The following is a 21,623-nucleotide window of genomic DNA, read 5'->3' as shown; positions in this document are numbered from 1 at the left end:
ACAACCGTGTACTTACAGGTGAAGCTAATGGTGAAAGTGTTCCATCAAAACGACACCATTCCAACACAGCAGGGCTGGCAGGCTGCTAGGAAGTGGGCATCCTGGACCACAACTGCCTGCTAACCAGAGCCATAACAAAAGACTCACAGAACCACAGCCTTATGCAAAATCCACCACAAATTGTACATAAAAAATATTTTTCTTTCTTTAAAATTTTTTAGGTACCAGGGATTGAACCCTGGGTTCCTATACCACTGAAGCACATCCCCAACCCTTTCTTATTTTTTATTTCACAACAGGGTCTAAGTAAGATGCTTAGGCCCTCAATAAGTTGCTCAGGCTGGCTTTGAACTTGCAATCCTCCTGCCTCCACCTCCTGAGTCTCTGGAATTACACACATGCACCACTGCATCCTTCACAAAATTATATTTTTATGAAAAGACACCCTTCTCAGCAGCTGCTTGTCATCCTGGACCAAGGCCACCCTTGTTACTGCATTGTTGCAGCCAATGATAATGGTTTCAAAGCACCTTATGTGGCCTTTGAAACCCTGTCTTCCTTTGCCTCCTGGATGGGCCTGACTTTACATGGGGTCCTGCATTTTCTGTCTCTTCTAAAGTCAGTTTTTGGAGAGCCACTCTATTGTTACCTGGGTGGCAGAAACATCTACCTGTCTCTAGTCCCAAGCACCAAGTCAAGGGTGGTAGCCGAGAGTGACACCTTGCCATTTCAACCCTCTTGCTCAGCTGCCTCAAGAGATGCCCCAAAGCAAGAAAAAGGTAAGACAAGTCAAATTTGAAGGCTGGACTTCAAATATTACTCAGTTTAAACCACCATCTAGGTTTTAAAATAATCTTAAGCCTGTTTCAACTGCAAACATAAGTGAAACAAATATGGGTGATTTCTTAAGAAAAAGGCACAGCCCAAACCAACAAAAACAAACCAAAAGGACTCTCTAGGTGTAATCACAGCCACTCATGAGGCTGAGGCAGGAGGATGACAAGCTCCAGGCCAGCCTGTGTAAGATAGCAAGGCCTATCTCAAATTTTAAAAAGGGATGCGCCATGTGTGACTGCACATATGGTGCGATGCTACATGGTATGCAACAAGAGAAAGGAAAAGTTGTGCTGCAATTGTGTACAGTGAATCAAAATGCATTCTGCTGTGATATTTCCCTAATTAGAATGATAGATGATAGATGATAGATAGATAGATAGATAGATAGATAGATAGATAGATAGATAGATAATGAAAGAAAAAAGTTCTAGTTACTTGAGATTCATTGTAGAGATTGTCATTTACTGAGATGACTGAAGAGAGTGGAGATATGGGGAATGGGAAAGAATGTTTTGGTGATTTGAGTTTTACAATATGATATGGTTTATCAATTTTCAATGAATTAGAATAAATTTGCACTGAAGCTAAAAATAATAATAAATAAAAAGGGCTAGGGGTGGTGCTTGGTGGACAGCACCCTGGATTCAATCCTTGGAGCTGCAACACCAACACACACCAACAAAGATCCTTTTTGCATTTTCCCATAGGCACTTGCATCTGACAGGTTGCATGAACGTGCTCAACTTTTTAACTCTGATGCTCCCCAATTTCTGATTGGCTGTTACTCAAACTCTCTCCTTTCATTATGCTACAGAGAATTCCCTTATGGGCTCAAGAGACATAGAAACTGATTACGGTTGATGCAGCCTGGGAAATATCCCACTTTGGGGAGAACTCAAAAGGCTCCAGATGACAGCCACCATGGAGACAGGGACAGATGCCTATCTGTTGTGTCCCTAAGAGCCCACCATTCACTCCTGGTGTTCACTCAGGTCTATCTTTCCTTCCTTCCTTCCGGCCTGTCTCAGTACAGGGGATGGAACCCAGGATCACTAGGTGAGTGCTCTACCTCTGAGCTCCATGCCCAATCCTTTTCATTTTTTATGTTGAGACACAGTCTTGCTAAGGTGCCCAGGCTGGCCTCAAGAGCACAATCATTTTGCTTCAGCCTCCTGAGTTGCTGCAATTACAGGAGTGGGAAACCTGGATCTGTGTGGTTTTTATCTAGTAAACCTATATATGTTGTTTGTTTTTCTTTTGTTTTGTTTGCATGGACAATGAACCCCCAAGAATGATAAATTCCATTTTTCTTCCCTAATACCAGAAACAGTTTGAGACCCTTATTGGAGACTAAAGGCAGAAGTGTCTCATGCAGCAGCAAGACAGTGGACTTCCACCAGGCAGTACCAGGACATTCTCAAAAACTACACTGTGTCTGAAACGTCAGTGGATATTAAGAAACAGGCCAGGCCAGGCCTGGTGGGGGAACGCCTGTAATCCCAGCAGCTGGGGAGGCTGAGGCACGAGAATGGCAAGTTCAAGGCCAGCCTGGGAACTTATAAAGACCCTCAGCAACCCAGGGAGATCCTGGCTTAAAATACAAAATAAAAAGTGATGGGAGGTAAATCCCCAGTAAAAGATAGATGTCGAAAGAGAAGTAAAGGTCCGGGTATCAGTGACTGGAACAACATGTTTCTTGATTGTTAACAACTTTGTTGGCCTCTAGGGCTTGGGATCAACTGGTGGGCAAACTGGCCACAATGACTGAGATGGCTGTGATCACGTCTAGCTCTATCCCTATGCTATGGTTTGGTGCAATTTATCCCTCAGAGCTTCAGGTAATGGAGCTTTGTGTGTTCTTAGAAAGGAATGGTTCTCCTGGGATGCTGAGCCCGTCCTTCTGAGAGTTGTTTACAAGCCTGACCCTGAGCCCCGGGTTGTTCTTTGGCTTCCTCCCACAGGCCAAACCAGGGGGGCTTCCTGATTTGGGTTGTGTATCTTTCAGAACTGTGAGCTAAATAAATCTCTTTTAAAAAAAAAAAAAAGCCTGTCTCAGGTATTTCATGACAGTAACAGAAAATGGACTAGAGTACCAATCATCTGAAGGGATTCTTTTGTAGGAGAAATTTTACCTCAGGTAGGAATCTCTAAATTGGAAAATTCACTTAATAATAGTTTAGCAACTGTTACAAATAGTTTGAACCTTTGAATTGCCTACTAGCAGTGCAGTCTGAGAGGGATTTGGCCTCAGGCACACTCCAGAGGGGAAGTGATCTCTTTGTCCTGCTGTTCATCAGGAAGGAGTTTGTGCCCTAATTCGTGAAAAGTGATGTTTCTGATAAAAATCTAAAAGTTTTTAAAGAAGAAATGGGTGCTTTTCATGAGATGAGAACAAGTTCCACCATTGACTTATTCAGTTGGATAAATCTTGGTTCCTGGGAATCTTCATCCAGAAGAATTTTGCAGTCTGAGGCTATTATTCTCCTCATAGGTATGGTGCTTCTCCCTGGTGTGATGCAATCTCTCAAAGGTGTTAAATGCTCTATGGCCAGGTACCATGGTGCACACGTATAATCCCAGCAACACGGAGGCTGAGACAGGAGATTTGAAGGTTTCAAGCCAGTCTGGACAACCTAGAGAGACCCTGCCTCAAAATTTAAAAAAAAAAAGAAAAGAAAAGAAAAAGGCTAGGGGTATTGCTCAGTAGTAAATTGTCCCAGGTTCAATCCTCAGTACTACACACACACACACACACACACACACACACACACACACACTGCTTCCAAATCCCTGACTTTCCAAACAAGATGATAAGATTTTCTCTTGGCTCCCAAGAGATTAGTAAAACAGAGAATGGGACCTGCAAACTCCAAGGAATGCCAGGAGAGCCTTTCTTCTGCACTCCAACTGAGATTATTAAGGTTCATTCTTAAGCACATTTGGAAATTGGTGGACAAATGATACCAAAGATAATTCAAAATGGTGATAGCTTTCATGTGGAATGTTCCAGATGAACAACCACCAAATAGCTGCACTCTAACAAGTACATTTTAAGCCAGGTGAGGTGAGCCATGCATGTAATTCCACCTTCTCAGAAGGCTGAGGCAGGAGGATGGCAAGATTCATGCCAGACTTGGCAATTTGGCAAGCCTGTTTCAAAATAAAACAAAATGGACTGGGTGCGTGGCTTAGTGGCAGAGTGCCCCTGGTTCAATGCTCAGTCCTAGAGCTGTGGGGAGTAACCTTTTACTATTTATTGATTGATTGATCCTAGGAATTGAACCCAGGGGCACTTGACCACTGAGCCACGTCCCCAGCTCTACTTTGTATTTTATTTAGAGACAGGGTCTCACTGAGTTGCTTAGTGCCTCGCCTTTGCTGAGGCTGGCTTTGAACTCTCAGTCTTCCTGTCTCAGCCTTCCTAGCTTCAGGTTGGTTTTAACAAGGTCTCTGATTACTTGGAAAAACAAAAACTGAGTCATCTCTGTTAAAATTTGAATTATTGTTTCCTATGACACAACTTTCTATATTAGCTTTCAAAATCTTTCAGCAGTTTTGCTAAATTAATTATCTTTCATAATGATCTAGGCCCTTACTTTCATTAAGTGCTTTAAACCTTTTCAGATTATTGACTTAACTTCTCTAGGATCAGATTCTACATTGTCACTTGACCTTGAGCTAACATTGGGATGTTCCACAGGGCTCCTGAATTTCTCAAGGTAATTCTAGAAGAAAGACATTAAGGCAATTAGCCTAATTTGTGAGATGGGAAGCCCTGTCAAATAAGACATGACATAACCTTGTTCAAGTTACATTTATTTGGCCCTTTAATTAATATTTGCTTCAAAATTCCACTAAATTCATAAAAAATTCTCATATGTTTCAGACATACTTCAGGACACTATATTAAAATGTATGCCAATCAAATCACCTTGTTAATAGCTGGTTAAAGCAAATTCTCAACACATTTTTAAGCATGGGTATTCTAAGTGCTTATCAGAAAGTGTAACCATTCGAATTTTTTCCATAAAAGTAACTATAATCAGCTTCATGCAAAAAAAAGTTTTTTAAAAAAGAAAGAAATGAAAAAGAAGAAAAATAAATCTAAATGATGGACTTGAACACAGGTTTCTGATTTTTTTTGTTTGCTTATTTATTTATCTGTATATTTATTTATATTTTTCATGCAAGGATGCAAATCCAGGTTCTTCTGAATGCTAAGCAAATGCTCTACCTTTTAAAATTTTAATTCAAAATGGGGTGTGGTGGTGCACACTTGTAATCCCATCTACTTAAGATGCTAAGGCATGAGGATCTCAAATTTGACCCCAATCTGAGAAATTTAGTGAGAAACTGTCTCAATAAATAAATAAATAAATGGGTTGGGGATGTAGCTGAGTGTTAAACCCTCCCTAGGTTTAATCCCCACTGCTAGAGAAAATTAAAACTAAATAAAATCACCACCTAAATATTTTTTTTAAATGAACACCTAAACAATAAACTTTCTGCAAAAGCCCAGCTCCCAACAGAAAATCAGAGGCCTGGACCTGGAGATGAGAGAGCCAATGCCTATTGAACAGACAAAATTGATTTTAACAGTGACTTCCAGGTAGAGGGAGCCTGAGAGCCACTCCCTCAATACCCACCTATTGCTCAAATGTGGCTGAATGGGTCTCTGTGTTGATTCCTTGTCATCCAATAATTCCCCCAGTGGGGACTGAACCAACTAGGACAAGTTCATCCTGGCACTGAGATAGAATCAAACCCTAACCAAAGAATGGATGATGCAAGATGCTTCAGGAGAAAAGATCTTCATCACAAGAGGGAAACATATATGGTGTCCAACTCAACAGGGAGTAACATGTGTCATATCCTGATGAGGGGGAGAGAGGGTGCTGTGAGGAGAAGGTCAGTGGGCAGCACTGCCTCGTGCAACAACTATCACAAACCAGTCAGCCACAACCTCAGCTGTGCATAAAACTACCCCAACCTGTACCCCCCATGTGATGTAGGAGGACACCTGGCCAGTCACTGCCTGTTGTTCTTGAACTGAGGCCACCCTTGGTACTGAATCTGTGGAGCCAGTGATAATTGACTCAAAGTTGCCTTTGACACCCTGTCTCCCTTTGCCTCCTGGATGGGACTCTGACTCATCTTTCTTTAGGTGTCCTGGATTCCTGCCCTATTATGTCTGACTCCCCTTGTTCTTTGGAGTGCCACTGTCGTGACTTAGGTTGACAGAAACATCTACCTGCCTCCTGCACCAAGTCAAGGGTGGTAAGAGAAGGCAGGGCTGTGGCGTGAAGTCACCCTTTCACCTGCCTACACACAGACAAATGGCAGAGAAATTTAGAATTCAGTTGAGAGACTAGATTTCAATTGTTTTGGAGCCTAAAAAGCAATGAGGTCTCTGAAATAGCCTTTGCCCTACTTCACTGCACACATAGGAGATTAAATGTGGGTCATTTGTGGTAAGTCATTATGTGAAACAGAAACCAAATATAACCTCAGCCAGTTGTAAATATCCAACTAACATATGATTATGTGATGTGAGCAGGGATATTTTCCAACAAGAGACCCAAAAAGACCTTAATGGTTTAGATGATGTGTCTCCCAACAGCTCACATGTGACAATGTTTTTGAGGAGAAATGATTGGTTTATAGCCTTAACCTTCTCAGTGAATCAATCCCTGATGGGATTAGTGATAAATGGGGGTGGGTAGAGTGTGGCTGGAGGAAGCTGATCATTGGGGTGTGAATATGGGTGTATATTTTGTATCTGGCAAGTGGCCATCTCTCTCTCTCTCTCTCTCTCTCTCTCTCTCCTTTCTAATGATGTGAGCCACTTCCCTCTGCCACACTCTTCCACCATGATGTTCAGCCTCACCTTGGAGGTGAGGCCACAAGCAATGCATTGTAGTCTCTGGATTGAGACCTCTGAAACCATGAGTCCCCAAATAAACTTTTCCTCGTCTGTCGTTGTTGGGGTTGGGTGTTGTAGTGACAGCGTGAAAAAGCTGACTAACACAAAGACAGAACAACAAAGCAGAAATGCAATTCTGTAACTGCCACCAATCAAACCATTCCTTCTACATCTTCCCTGTAAGTCCTCCTCTCACATGGCTCACCATCCAAGCACTCCCTCTCTTTCTGTCTCTCTGTCCTCAATTCCTGAATTATGTTTTTCAGACTCCTCATATTTTCCTCTGTCTGTGTACTTCTCACAGCCCAAAGGGCCCTGGAAACTGCCTGGGGCCAAGTTTTCCTGGGAGATGTGCCCTGGGGGGTCCCTGATTCTGAGAGAAGGCTCTCAGGTGGTGGCTGTCCTGAAGTCAGGGACACCTGGTATCCAAACCTGTGTCTTTCTGTCCAAAATTCCAAGTTGCCCACAGTTTCCACCCTCTGTGGATTTCAATTTTTCCATCTGGTGGAGCATGGCAGCCCATGCCTGTAATCCCAGTGTCTCTGGAGACTGAGGCAGGAGGATGGGAAGTTTGAGGCCAGCCTCAGAAACTTAGTGAGGACCTAAGCAATTTTGTGAGACCCTGTCTTAAAATCGAAAAAAAAAAAAAAAGTAGAAGCGCTAGGATGTGGCTCAGTGGTAGAGCACCAATGGGTTCAATCCCCAGTTCACACAGACAAACAGGACAAGTCTTGCCCCAAGTCTAGAAGACTGATTTCACCCTTGTTGTCCATTCTTCCTCCTGGGTGGCCCTGATCTACTGCAAGGTAATGTCACACCTATGTGACTGTTGGACACCTGGTTTCCATCTGTTTTCTTCGTGGATGACGCTAGTATCTTCAAAAAGCTGTTTTACAATGGAATCTTTAGGAAATATTTTTTAAAAAATATTTTGGATATGGCAAAGATATCACAATGATATTTGGGGGGTTTTGTTTTTTCTTACTGTAGGGATTCAGTGCTTTTCTGTCTTCCAGGCAGGAACACGAGAGTCACATATGGGCAAAATTCAGTCCACCGTGTGGAGTACATGGATGGAGGCAACCCTGGCCCTCACTCTCCCTGATTCTGCCCTCCTGCAAAAACATGGGATTCAATCAATTAATCTGGAGAAAGAAAATCCGATCAGGATTACGTGGGTGGAGATTGGGGAATGTTATTAGATACTGCTTTCTGATTGGATACTAGTCAAAAGGTGGAGGTGGGGGCGTGGTCTGGGAGGTCCATAAATGCTTCTGCGGAGCCAGAGGAGAAACACAAGAGTCCTGGAGCCCAAGGAGAACCATCACCACATGCTGAGGCTTTGAGCACCCCGCACACGTGGAAAGATCCCATAAGTCCCACACCGCCCTGAGCACCACCGAGACACCCCCTCACCTGTGCGGATTCAGGAACAATTTTCTGTTTTTTCTCATGAACCAATTTAGGACTTAGGGTTTGCCTCTCAGTGTAGTTTTTCGTTTATCCTGAACATTAAGATTTCCACTATAGTTTATGTCTCTTTCAATTTTCATTATTTCTTTTTTTTTTTTTTTTTTTTTTTTGGTTCCAGGGATTGAACTCAGGGACACTCAACCACTGAGCCACACCCCAGCCCTATTTCATATTTTATTTACAGACAGGATCTCACTAAATTGCTTAGCGCCGCGCTTGCTGAGGCTGGCTTTGAATGCATGATCCTCCTGTCTCAATCTCGGGAGCCCCTGGGATTATAGGCTTGTGCACGCATGTCTCGCATTTAAAATAAATAAATAAATAAGTTTACATGGACTGCATTCTTTTATCTATCTATTTATTTGGAAGTGCTGGTGATTGAAACCAGGGCCTTGTGCATATGAGGCAAGCATATACCAACTGACCTAATCCCCAGCCCGCCATTTATTAATTTTTATGTGCTGCTGAGGATCAAACCCAGTGCTTCACACGTCCTAGGCAACTGCTCTTCCACTGAGCTCCAGCCCCACCCACTTTAAAATTAGTTAAGTAGATTGCAATCCTGTTACCATCTAATTGATTAGAATTCTATCTTCTTTTATTTAAGGAAGACTTATTTATTTATTTGTATATAATATTTATTTTTTTAGATTTAGGTAGATACAATATCTTTATTTTTTTATTTTTATGTGGTATTGAGGATCGAACCCAGTGCCTCACCCATTCCAGGCGAGTGCACTATTGCTTCAGCCATATCCCCAGCCCTGGAATTCTATTTTCTGATAATAAAAATATTTATATTGTGCATCCTTAAAATTATACTTTTTGCTGTGTTTGGTGGCACATGCCTATAATCCCAGCAATTTAGGAGGCTGAGGAAGCAGGAGGATTAGGGTTCAAAGCCAGCCACAGCAAATTAACAAGGCCCTAAGCAGCCTCAATATAAAAAATAAAAAGAGCTGAGGATGTGGCTCAGTGGTTAAGTACCCAGAGTTCAATCTTTGGTATCAAAAACAAACAGGGCTGGGGATGTAGCTCAGAGGGAAAGCACCCTGAGTTTAATCCTGTGCCACAAAGTTAATAAATACAAACCAAAAGGGGTAAGGGTGTAGCTCAGTGGTAAGCTACCCCTTGCTTCAATCCCTAGTATCACCAAAAAAGAAAAAGAAAAGAAAAGTATAAGTAAGTAAATCAATTTAAAAATTGCTCTTTTTAAAAATGAAAACCAATGACACCCACTTTAGTTATTTATTTACTGAAGCTAGGGATTGAACTCAGGGGCACTCTACTACTGAGCTACATCCCCAACCCTATTTTATTTTTCATTTTGATACGTGGTCTCACTAAGTTCTAGGATGGCCTGGAATTTATGATCCTCCTGCCACAGTCTCCCAAGCCATGGGGTTATAGGCCTGAACCACCAGGCCTGTTGTGGCACCCAAAGAGTGAAATTGGATCAATCAATTGCCAAAGCAGCCACTTGGCTGAGTGGTTTCCTCGGGGTGGGTATAAGGTAGAGCTATGGAGCTTGGCTGTGAATGATGTGTTTGGGAGGGGTATCCACCAGGATCCCTCCATGCAGACTCCAGAGGATGAGCAGCGGACCCCACCCACACTCCAGGAGCTGGCAGGGCGCAGCCTCCTGAAGGACAAGTCCAGGGCCATCCTAGCTCTGGAGGACCTGCCCATACAGCTCTTCCCACCACTCTTCATAGAGGCCTTCAGCGGGGGACACACTGAGGTCCTGAAGAAAATGGTGCAGGCCTGGCCCTTCACCCACCTGCCGCTGGGGGCCCTGATGAAGAAGCCACAGCTGGAGATGATCCAAGCGGCACTGGATGGGCTGGACATGCTGGCTGCCCAGCAGGATCGCCCCAGGTGAGGGGGACCCTGGAAGGGAGCTCCCTGGGAGTCCAGGGAAGTGATGGCTGTGGGCAGGGAGAGTGGGTGCTGAAGTGTGCCCAACAGGCTTCCTGTGCTGCCAGCAAGGAGGGTTGGAGAGGCCTTGGCCATGCTGAGCCCCACCTGGGAGGGGCTTCCAGATGTGGATGTGCTTGTGGCAGCTGTGCTGACCCCTGAAGCAGGTTGTGCCTGCCCCTCCTCAGCTGGTACAGGTGGGGGCACCAGGCTGGATTGGAGGGGCAAGGGATAGAGAAAAGCATCCTTGCTGTTGCTAAAGATGGCGTTGAACCCACGATCCTCCTGCCTTACCTCCCTGAGCCACTGGGATTACAGGTGTGTGCCACCATGCTCAGCTTTTATTTTTTATTTTAAGACAGGGTCTTGCTAAGTTGCTGAGGGCCTCGTTAAGTTACTGAGGCTGCCCATGAACTTGTGATCCTCTTGCTTCAGCCTCTCCTGTCTCTGTGAAAACAGGCGTGTGCCACCATGCCTGGCATCACCCCAAATTTAAACACCTTGAAGAACAAACACGAGGTTTTGATCAGATAAGCAGGCCTCCACCATTGATTTATTAGTTGGTTAAATCATGTCATTTTTTTTTTAATTATAAAGTTGTATTTATTTTGGATATATTTTTTTCTTTTTTGATATTATGGATTGAACCCAGGGGCTTGACCACTCTGCTACCTTCCCAGCCCTTTTTGTTTTAGTTTGAGACAGGCTCTCACTAAGTTGCTTAGGGCCTTGCTAAATTGCCCAGGCTGTGATCCTCCTGCTCAACTTCCCCAGTTGCTGGGATTACGAGTGTGTGCCATCGCACCTGGCCAGGGAATGTCTTCCAATGTGGAGTTCCCCAGTTCATGGATTGCTTTTTACCTGAATAAACTTTTTTATCTTGTAAATGCATTAAATTTTAATATTGAACACTATGGCTTTAGGAATGTTCTTTCCTGAAACAAGAAAAGAGTGTTCATTAAATTAAAAGAAAATACCCATATTGGGTGGGGATGAAGCTCTATGGTAGAGGAGTTGCTCACTGCAAAATAAAGCAGAAAACTGGGCCTGATGGTGCACACCTCCCTGTAGTCCGGACCACTTTTGGAGGCTGAGGCAGGAGGATCACACACTCAAAGCCAGCCTGGGCAACTTAGTGACAGCTTTTCTCAAATAAAATTAAAAAGGATTGGGGATATAGCTCATAGGTAGAGCACCGCTAGGTTCCACCAAAAAACAGTACCACAAAAACCCCCAAAGGCAGCAAGAGCAGAGCTTGAAGTAGATTGACAGTTTCAAACTTATTTTCCCTGTAAGGAGGGGCACGAGTTGGAGCAAGAGAAAAATCGCTGATTGGTTAACCCCAGACTACTTCAAGACACTTTTTTAGGGATTAAAAGATGAAGTCTCATACTCCCATACCCTAGACACCTCTTTTTCCTGTAGTTAAAGGGAATTAAAGGTGTAAGGGGTTTCACACTTCTGCTTTTCTTAAAGCAATGGAGGTTTTCTAGTTTTGTTTTGGTTTTTTTCTGTTTATTTAGTTTACAGTGCTGGGGATCCAATCCAGGAGTGCTCCACCATTGATCTCTCTATGCCCAGGCTTTAAAAACAAAATTGTTGTTGTGAGACAGGGTCTCCCTAAATTGCCCAGGCTGTCCTCAAACTTGATATCCCCCAGTCGCAGTCCTCTCCCTGGACACCAATCTAATAAAAAAGATAAGGTCTTGAGAAAAATGAAAAAGTAGGTTTATTGCTGTGATTTTACCTATTCAGAGGAAAGGGGTAGGGGATAGAGGTGATTCAGAGAAAAGGAGATTAAGGAGGAGAGATCAGGAAGAAGAAGGTCAGGGAGAAGTTTAGGGAAAAAAAAACAAACATGTAGGTTTCAAAGCCCCAAGGGCTATATAGTCAAAGCATCAAGTGAACCCCTGTTATGCTCCTATATAATTTAATGTGGCTACTTTGTGTCCTTCCCATATTTTCAAATAGAGACTGATGCAGTGGTGCACATCTCTAATCCCAGCAAACTGGGAGACCAACACAGGAGAATTGCAAATTCAAAGTCAGCAATTTAGGAAAACTCTGTTCAAAAGAAAACAAAAAACAAACAAGAAAAGGGCTGGGGATGTATCTCAGTGGTACAGCACCTGTGGATTCAATCCCCAGTATGAAAAATAAAAACAAATAACAGAAAACAAAAAAGAATGAAAGGAAGAAAGGAAGGGAGGGAGGGAGGGAGGGAGGGAGGGAGGAAGGGAGGGAGGCAGAGAGAGAGGGAGGAATGAAGGAAGGAAGGAAGGGAGGGAGGGAGGGAGGAAGGAAGGAAGGGAGGGAGGGAGGAAGGGAGAAAAGGAGGGAGGGAGGAAGGGGTATAACATGATACTGAAGTCAGGCATGGTAGCCCAGTCCTATAATTTGCTCCCCCGAGGCCCAGCAGAAGGATTCCAAGAACACTGCCAGCCTGAGCAACACTGTGAGGCCCCTATCTAGAAACAAATTAAACTTAATAATAATTGAATTACTTAAATGTGTCCGTACACATGTGCACCATTTTTAATGATTCCAGAAAGATGACTTTTCAGAAATTATTTTTAATTTTAAATTATCTTTACATCTAGAATCAAGTGAAACATGACTTAAATACCGGACTTAGTTTTATTCCATCTGATAGGGCTTCATGAGACAAGTTAATCTAGTTAAAATAAATATTAAATATTTCTGAGTGAGGAATACATGGTAAAAAGAGTAGTTTGTTGGTCGGGCACAGTGGCACATACCTATAATCTCAGTGACTTGGGAGGCTGAGGCAGGAGGATGGCAGGTTTGAGGCCAGCCTGGACAAGTTAGACTGTCTCAAAATAAAAAATAAAAAAGGCTATGAATGTAGCTCAATGGTAGAGCACCCCTAGATTAAACTCTAATAAAACACACAAACACATATACACACACAGAATGATTCCTTTATCCATGTTCCTCAGTTATTCCCCTGCAATAGGTGATCTGTACATAAATGGGGTAGGAGACTAAATGTTCCCAGGAAACTGTGTTCCAAAATGAGTGTGGAGGACCAGAGGGCTGCTGCTCTCCGAGTCTAGGCAACACAAGAGTGGTCATCAGTTTTTAAGAGTAGCCCTCACAATCCACAGAATTCTATCACAGAATATATCATAAAGTTATATGGCTTTGGGGGAAGTACGGGGGATCAAAACCAGGACAGCACAGATGCTAAGCACGTGCTCTACCACTGAGCTATACCCACAGCTCAAAATACTCATGATGTTGGTCAAAATTTATGAGACAAAGCCAGGCATGATATCACACACCTATAATCCCAGCTTCTTAGAAGACTGAGGCAGGAGGATCATAGGTTCAAGGCCAGCCCCAGCAATTTAGCAAGACCCTAAGCAACGTTCCGAGACCCTGTCTCAAAATAAAAAATAAAAAGAACTGGGAACATGGCTCATTGGTAAACACACCTGGGTTCAATCCCCAGGATACATTAAAAAAAAAAAAGTAATTTTGCTAGCAGGTTTTTTTTTTTTTTTTTTTTTTTTTTTTGTACCAGGGATTGAACCCAAGGTTTTAAACATGCTGGACAAGCACTGTTCCACTGAGCTTCTTCCCTATCCCTGTTATTGATTTTTTAAATTTATTTTTTGGTACTGGGGATTGAACTCAGGGGCACTCGACCACTGAGCCACATCCCCAGCACTATTTTGGTCTCTTATTTAGAGATATGGTCCCACTGATTGCTAAGAGTGCCTCACTATTGCTGAGGCTGGCTTTGAACTCAAGATCCTCCTGTCTCAGCCTCCTGATCCACTGAGATCATAGGCGTGCCCCACTGTGCCTGGCTTCCCCAGTCCTTTTCATTTTTAAACACGAACTGATATGCTTCCGATGGTCTTACTAAATTCAAGTGCTGAGGCAGGCTCAAACTTGCAATCCTCCTGCCTCAGCTTCCCCAGTTTCTCAGACTACAGACCTGTACCAGCATGCCTCGCTATTATCAAACACTCTTTAAAATGTCATTGTTCCTTAGACTTTGCTTTTATAGGATAAAGGACCCTGGCACTGTGTGGGGCTCAGCATTGCCTGGGAAATGCCCCTGTAGGAAGAACCCTGACACTGAAAGGCTCCAGGTGGTGGCTGCCATGATGAGAGGGACCCACACTTTGACCTACATTTCTTGCTCCCCAACATCCTGAGAGGTACCCACAGCTTCCATCCTCAGTGGCTTCAGACATGGAAAAGTGGCCTTCCCAGGGATGGTAGTCGAAGCTGCTCTCTGGTCTCAGGTCCCAGCTCATATTTGGTGACAATATTCTCAAGCCAGTTTGCTGAGCTGATCCCCCTGAAACATCCTTTACCTTGTAAGGGAACAAAAGACTGCTTCTCCCTCCCTGTCCTCAAGGGTAGCGAGAGGTTTTAGGAGTCTCTGTTGTGTCTCTAGCAACTCCTTTCCAATTTCTTTTCTACTGAGCCACTTTTTGTATTTTATTTTGAGACAGGGTCTTGAGTTGCTCAGTGCCTCACTAAAGTGCTGAGGCCAGCCTTGAACTTGCAATCCTCCTGCCTCAGCCTCCAGAGCTACTGGGATTAGAGGTGTGTGCAGCCACGCCCGGCTTCATAAAGTATTTTTGTTTTTGTTTCTGAGATGGGTTCTCACCCTGCTGACCAGGCTAGCCTGGAGCTCCTTGCTTTAGGGATTGCCCTCCTTCAGCCTCTGGGGCTGCTGGCATAGATGGGATTAAAGAAGTGAGCCATCACACCTAAGAGGTTTTAACTCTGGAACAGGTTCACAATATCAGTGTGGCCATGGACCCCTGAACAATGAGTTTTCAGGTGTTTCTCTGTGTCAATATCAGATGAAGTCCTTTGGTGTCTCTTGCTCAAAACTGAGGGTGACCCTGTGAATGAAGCTCTGTGAAAGAAATCCCTGAGAGGATCTCCACCCCACCCAGAATCCCTTCCCCTTCCTGCCTGGAGATCTGCTAAAACCAATCAATAAGCTGAAAATCCAACCAGGATTAATTGGATGAGATTCAATAATCTAGTCAGATATGAGCTTCTGATTGGAAGGGAGGGGTTTGGAGAGGAGGAATAAGAGCTTCAGACCAGCCAGAGAAGGTTCCAGAGAATCCTGGACCAAGAGTCACTGCCTGGATCTGTTGACACTTGGAGAGCCAGACTGTTCCATCCAGACGTGCAGAGAGGGTAAGTGACAGCCCCCCCCCCAAGGATGCGCCACCCTGTCTACCACAGCCAGTCTGCCCTGGTGACTGCAGCCCAGTTTGCCACCACTGGTGCTGCTGATTCTTAGGGATTGAACCCAAGGATGATTTACCACTGAGCCTCATCTCCACAGACCTGTTTTTTATTTTGAATAAAATAAGTTGGTCAACGTCTTGCTAAGGTGCTGTGGCTGACCTGCAACTTGACATTTTGTGGACTGGGGATTGAACTCAGGGCTGCTTAACAAATGAGCCACATCTCCAGCACCTTTTACAATTTTTTGGACACAGGGCCCCAATAAGTTGCCTAGAATCTCCCTAAATTGCTAAGGCTGGCCTTAAACTTTTGATGCTCCTGCCTCAGCCTCCTAAATTGCTGGGGTTAGCAGCACGCACCACCGCACCCAATGATATATATATATATATATATATATATATATATATATATATATATATATATATATATATATTATTTTTTTTTTTGGCATCAAAGATTGAACTCAGGGGCACTTGACCATTTGAGCCACATCCCCAGCCCTAGTTTTGTATTTTATTTAGAGACAGGGTCTCACTGAGTTGCTTAGTGCCTCACCATTGCTGAGGCTGGCTTTTAAGATCCTCCTGTCTTAGCCTCCCGAGCTGCTGGGATTACAGGTGTGTGCCACTGCACCTGGCCCAGTGCAACATTTTTAACTGAGAGCTATCTATTTGATTTTGAATTGTCTTGACAATTTTCATATATAGTCTATATTCCTTTAAATGACAGTTCATGGAATTTGTGTATTGTGGTTTTACAAGTCATTTTATATTTAGAGCTTAAAACAGGGTGAGGGTGATGCTCAGTATTAGAGGACTTCCCTAGTACGAGGACCTGGGTTCAAACCTTATCACCACAAAACAAAGGAATATGTGCGCATGTATGTGATGTATACATTTTATATCAATGTTTTATTACTGGATTTTGGTGTCACGGTTTGGATAGGATGTATTCTCCCAAAGGTTCAAGTGTTAATGCAACGGGTGAGACGATTGGGTTATAAGATCCATAATCAGTACATTTATCTATTTAATGGATTTGATAGGACTACATACTGGGTGATAAACTCTAGGCAGGTGAGGTGTGGCTGGAGGAAATAGGTCCCTGTGGGTGTGTCTTTGGGTTTATATTTTTGCAACCAAAGGCTTGGTCCCCATCCTCCAGGCTGATCCAATAGCAATGACAAGATATTGAGAAAAAGGAAAAAGGTTTATTGTTTTGCTAGCAAAGAAGAAACACAGGGACTAGTGTCCCAAAGCCTGTGCTTCTGCCTATCCTCAGGAACAGGGGGCTTTTATAGAGGTGATTCAAGAAAATGGGATTAGGCAGGAGATCAGGGAGATCATGAACGAGAAGGTTAGAGAAAAGAAGATGCGGGGGTGGGGGGAGAAACATGTAAGTTTCAAAGCCACAAGGGATATAGTGAAAGCATCCCGTGAACCCCTGTTAAAGGTTCTTGGCACCATGCCCACCACCTCCAGGCTGCCCTGTACTGATCAGCTTTCCTGAGGCTCTGTTTGGTCATGTTCTTCTGCCTCTTGAGCAATGGAGCTGGCTGTCCGTGGAATGAACCTCTGAAACCAGGAACCCCAAAGAAACTTCCTCTAAGTTCATCAACCAAAAGTTCTGGTTTTCATTTTTGGAGTCCAATGGGGATCTCACCCAAGGCTATATGTGGGCTCGGTAACCTCCTATATTACTGAGCTACCACCCTCAGCACAGCTCCTAAGCTATAGCTATATCTAGATTTGCATCTGTGCAAGTCCACATATGTTTATGGTTTTGTGTGTGCATGTGTGGTACAGGGAATTGAACCCAGGGCCTCACATGCTCGGCAAGCTCGATACCACTGAACCCCATCTTGAGCCTCGGACAAGGTCTTGCTCAGTTTCCCAGTCTGCCCTTGAACTTGAGGTTCTCATTATTTAAAAAATTATTTTTTGGTAATGGGGATTGAACTCAGGGTGCTTTACCACTTAGCCATATTCCAGCCCTTTTAATTTTTTATTCTGGTTGGATCTTTCACGAGGGCCTTGGGTCTTGTTAAGTTGCTGAGGCTGGACTTGAATTTGTAGTCCTACTGCCTCAGTGTCCCAAGTTGCTAGAATTACAGGCTTATGCCACCAGGCTGGGCATTGGCCCTGTGACATTTCCATTCTCTTTAAGGGGGTCCTAAGTGAGGTTCAGGTTTGGGATGTGGATCAGTGGTAAGGCACTTGCCTGGCAGGCATTCAGCCCTTGGTTCACTCCCCAGGATCTCAAAAGTGAGGATGAGTCACCTGTCCATAGAGGGACTGGTGAGCCTTCAGACTCCTTGATAACCAGTGGGATTAGTGTTGGGAGGACCAGAGGTGGACCTGGATACTGGGGATTTGATCCCCACCACCACAGAGCTGTGGCTAACCAGGATTTGGATCTCAGCTGGTTGAGGAGGGGTTTTTCAGGCTTGGCCTGAAAGGGTGCCTCTGTTCCCTGCAGATTCAACAGGATGAGCATCAGAACTGTACCCACACTCCAGGACCTGGTGATACAGAATGTACTGCGCAACGAGGCCTTGCCCATTCCCAATCTGGAGTACCTGCCCAGGGTGCTTACCCTGCAGTTGTACAAGGAGGCTATAAAGGGAGGTCACATGGAGATGGTAAAGAAGATGGTGCTGTCCTGCCCCTTGGCCTGTCTGCTTGTGGAGTACCAGCTGAAGACAAGAGATGTGAAGGCCTTAAAAACCCTACTGAATGGGCTAGACTTGCTTATTTCCCAGAACGTTTACCCCAGGTGAGGGGGGGCCAGGAAGAGACATCTGGGGGAGGCAGGACAGGGTGAAGGGTGGACCAGGTGGTGCCAGGGAGGAGGCTGCCCTGCCCCCTCCACAGGAAGGGTCCCTGGCTGGATTCAAGGAGAAAGGACATGGAGAAAAATTGGAGAGCAGAGGAGCAGCCACCCAGAACAAGGGGTTCACTGGGGTCTAACGCACAGGTTGGAAGTCGGCGGGTCTTTGTCTATTTTTCCAGCCTCCTTCCCATTTTCTCCATAGGAAATGGAAACTGAAAGCAATCGATTTTCGGGAAGTGAATCAGGACAGCCCCAATCAGTGGTCCAGAGCCCCACTGGGTGCCTGCTCACAAGACGCCACGTCTCCAAAGGAAAGAGAGAAATGCAGCCAAAGAGCTGCGAGGCCACGCTTGAAGATCTTCATACATTTCGATCTGGACAAAGTCTTCCAAAGATTCCTTGGCAGCCTCAGGGAGTGGGTGGAGGAGAGGAAGGGGGTGGTCCGTATATACTGCGAGAAGCTGCAGATCGGGGGTTTCTACTTGAAACTCTCTAAATTCCTGAGGACTCTGCCACTGTACTACGTGCAGGAACTGGAGGTGAATGCTTAGCACTGGACTCGAGAAATAATGGAACATTTTTGTTTTGTCCTGATCGAGATGAGGAACCTTTGCGTCCTCCATCTCTCTGACTTGAGCCCGCAGGTCTTCACAGGCTGCTCCATAAACAGGTGGTTTTCCCATAGATTCAGCCTTCAACTGCGGAAGGTGAACAAACTCCGCGAGCTCTACGTGAACAACGTCTTATTCCTCTACCGAGCGCTGCACAAAATCCTCCTGTAAGCATGAGGGGTGCACATTGCCGCAAAAGCCATTTTTGCTTACCAAGCAGTTAAAGGGCTTGTGCCCAGGCCACTGGCCATGTCAGGGAAGGAGATGCTGGCGAGTGAACGAGTGACCTCAGGTTCTGGTCCCCTGCTCAGTCCTGAAGGACGGTCTCATCACCACCAAAACAGAAGCAGAGGGCTAAACCGGGGTGCATGGTCTGGGAAGTGCCACCATGTAGGGAAGCCAGCTGGGGGGGGGCAAGAAGTAGTGAGGGTAGGTGAGGTTCCTTCCCTGGGAGGCCTATCCAGCAAAGGAGGTGGGAGACGGGGTAGAGGAGAGGGTGCTGGAGGAGAGAAGCCCCCTCACCTTCACCTTGCGACAGGGAAGCTCTGTGCTCTCCAGCGGGGAGCAGAGGAGCCCCTCCCCCAATAACCCCTTGGGGAAGGCTGCTCTGAGACTCAGGTGGTGATTCTGGAGTTGAGGGTCAGGAGGAGGGATGGAGGGTACAGGGTGTGAGCCTCCTGGGTGGATAACTCCTTTTGGTTTCCTTCATTTTGCCTGGGATTGTCCTTCATACATGACTCCCCCTGACCTCCTGTGGCCAGAGCTGTGGCCTTGGGCTTGGCAGTCAGGGGAGGAGCCTTAGAGATGATGGACCCACCTGATCACTCAAGTGGTGGTGGAAGGCTTACCCTGAAATGGGTGAGTGTAGGAGCAGATTCTGCAACCCACAGTGTCCACCATCATCAGAAGGACAGGGCTACCTTGGGTGTGGGATTAAACTGTTCTCTCCTACAATATCCCAGTATATCCACTTGGTGCCCTCATTCACCAGAAGTAACTCTTTGCTTTCTCTCCAGGAGTCAGACCTCCTTGAAAACACTCTCGCTGAGAGGTTGTCCACTCAAGGAGAAGGATTTAAAGCATCTGTCCATGTGTCCGAGCACTGATCAACTGAAGTGTCTGGATCTCAGCTCTTTTTCCATGAAAGGTATGAGTCCTGAGCCCCTCCTGGTCCTGCTGGAGAAGGTGGCACACACCCTTGAGACCCTGGTCTTAGAGTTTTGTGAGATAACAGAGTCCCAGCTAAATGCCATCTCACCAGCCCTGGGTCACTGTTCCCAGCTCAAAACCTTCAGTTTCTGTGGGAACCAAATCCCTCTGACTGCTCTTAAGAACCTGCTGAGCCACACCGCTAGCCTGCCGCTGGAACAAGCGAAGTACCCTGCCCCTCTGGAGAGCTTTGACGAAATCCTCGGGGATTCTTGGACTGAGATCAACCCCATGAAATTTGACCAGGTTCAGAATGAGCTGATGCAGCTGGTGAAGGACATCAGGCCTGTCCACGACATCCAGATTTATTCTTACGATTGTGTTCTTCACCTCAAACATACAGATTTTATTGCCTGAAACCCAGTGGCAATTCGGTAGGCAGGGGATTGTTGACATGCACAACACATTAGCTTTCTTGGCCTGGGGGTGAGGCTCAGGTAGAGTGCACCCTGCAGGCATGAGGCCGTGAGTTTCATCTCCAGAACCTCAAGAAATGCTTCTTATAAATTTCTGATGGGTTTCATGTGTGCATATGGCCTCAAGTTTGAGTCCAGTCTTGACAACTCAGGAAGACCATCTCTAAATAAGGGCTGGGGATGTAGCTCTGGTCAAATGCCCTGGCTTTAATCCCCAGTACCCCTGAAAAATGGGTTAGGGTTGGCCTTCAGGAAGATAGGTATAAGGGCCTTCATTTATTATGCTACTTGGTTTTGGGCTCTATTATTCCATAATAAAAATGTACTAAATTTTCACTGTTATGATGATTTGTGTGAGTGTGTGTGTGGGGGGGGGTTTGAATCAAAGGATGGTCAACAATTAGGCCACATCCCCAATTATTTTTAAGTTAGTTTCCAAGTTGCGCAAGACATAATTAAGTTGCTGAGGGTAGCCTTGAACTTGATACTCCTGCCTCAGTCTCCCAAGCTGCTGGGACCACAGGTGTGTGCTACCACACCCGGCTGCTAATTTGAAATCCTTTGGAAGCATGGGACATAACTGCCATACCTGCCTTGCTGGATTTGAAGCCCTGCTTTTTATCTGTGCCTCTGCTCAGGGCCAAGAACCAAGTCTGAGCTACCAAGACAGACAGCAGTCCTGGAAGCCTGGTGCTGCTTGCTGATTTGTTCAGGGAAGTGAAGGGGGAGGTTAACTCAGAAAGATCAGACAACCGTAGCCAAAGTCAGAGGACAGAAATCACAGGTACTTTAGAATTTTAGTCTGCACTATGTGACCAGGCTATTTAAAAGGACTTCCAGTTGCCTAATTCAGACACCACTGGAGGTTCAAGGTTACCTTCTGGTATAACTGAGGAACAGGATTCAAGACTAGGATTGTTTTCTGTTTGGTGGGGGCTCAAAATGGATTTTTTTATTTGGTCATTTGCTGACAATCTGCCCAGTGTGATCCATAAAGCAAAACACTCCTGGACCCCATTCCTGTGGATTTAACCAAACCATTTCTCGACTGTTCTTTTTGTGATCAAATAACTCTCTCCTTGCTCCAAGCATCTGCAGCTTCCAGAACGAGTGGACGAGTGTTCCGAAGGGGCTCAGATCTGTACAATTATG

At 45.0% G+C, this 21,623-nt stretch overlaps 1 protein-coding gene across 1 annotated transcript; it reads left to right on the top strand.

Moving 5' to 3' along the window:
* The first annotated feature begins 9,809 nt into the window (after nt 1-9,809).
* Nucleotides 9,810-20,412, top strand: LOC139707338 (PRAME family member 15-like). The gene is made up of 4 exons (XM_071618545.1): nt 9,810-10,111; nt 17,882-18,178; nt 18,921-19,013; nt 19,863-20,412. Exons 1-4 carry the CDS (start codon nt 9,810-9,812, stop codon nt 20,410-20,412), a joined length of 1,242 nt encoding a protein of 413 aa, XP_071474646.1.
* Nucleotides 20,413-21,623: the final 1,211 nt, after the last annotated feature.

Source organism: Marmota flaviventris, chromosome 10 (assembly GCF_047511675.1).
Source record: "Marmota flaviventris isolate mMarFla1 chromosome 10, mMarFla1.hap1, whole genome shotgun sequence".
Taxonomy (NCBI): Eukaryota; Metazoa; Chordata; class Mammalia; order Rodentia; family Sciuridae; genus Marmota; species Marmota flaviventris.
The sequence above is the reverse complement of the archived record's forward strand: the minus strand, read 5'-3'. Positions and strand labels throughout refer to the sequence as shown.

Excerpts from the sequence above, each read along its gene's own strand:
- LOC139707338 (XM_071618545.1), top strand. The coding sequence starts at position 9,810 with ATGCAGACTCCAGAGGATGAGCAGCGGACCCCACCCACACTCCAGGAG. Across the intron at positions 10,112-17,881 it reads GCCCAGCAGGATCGCCCCAG|ATTCAACAGGATGAGCATCA; the intron begins GTGAGGGGGACC and ends TGTTCCCTGCAG. Across the intron at positions 19,014-19,862 it reads GCGCTGCACAAAATCCTCCT|GAGTCAGACCTCCTTGAAAA; the intron begins GTAAGCATGAGG and ends CTTTCTCTCCAG.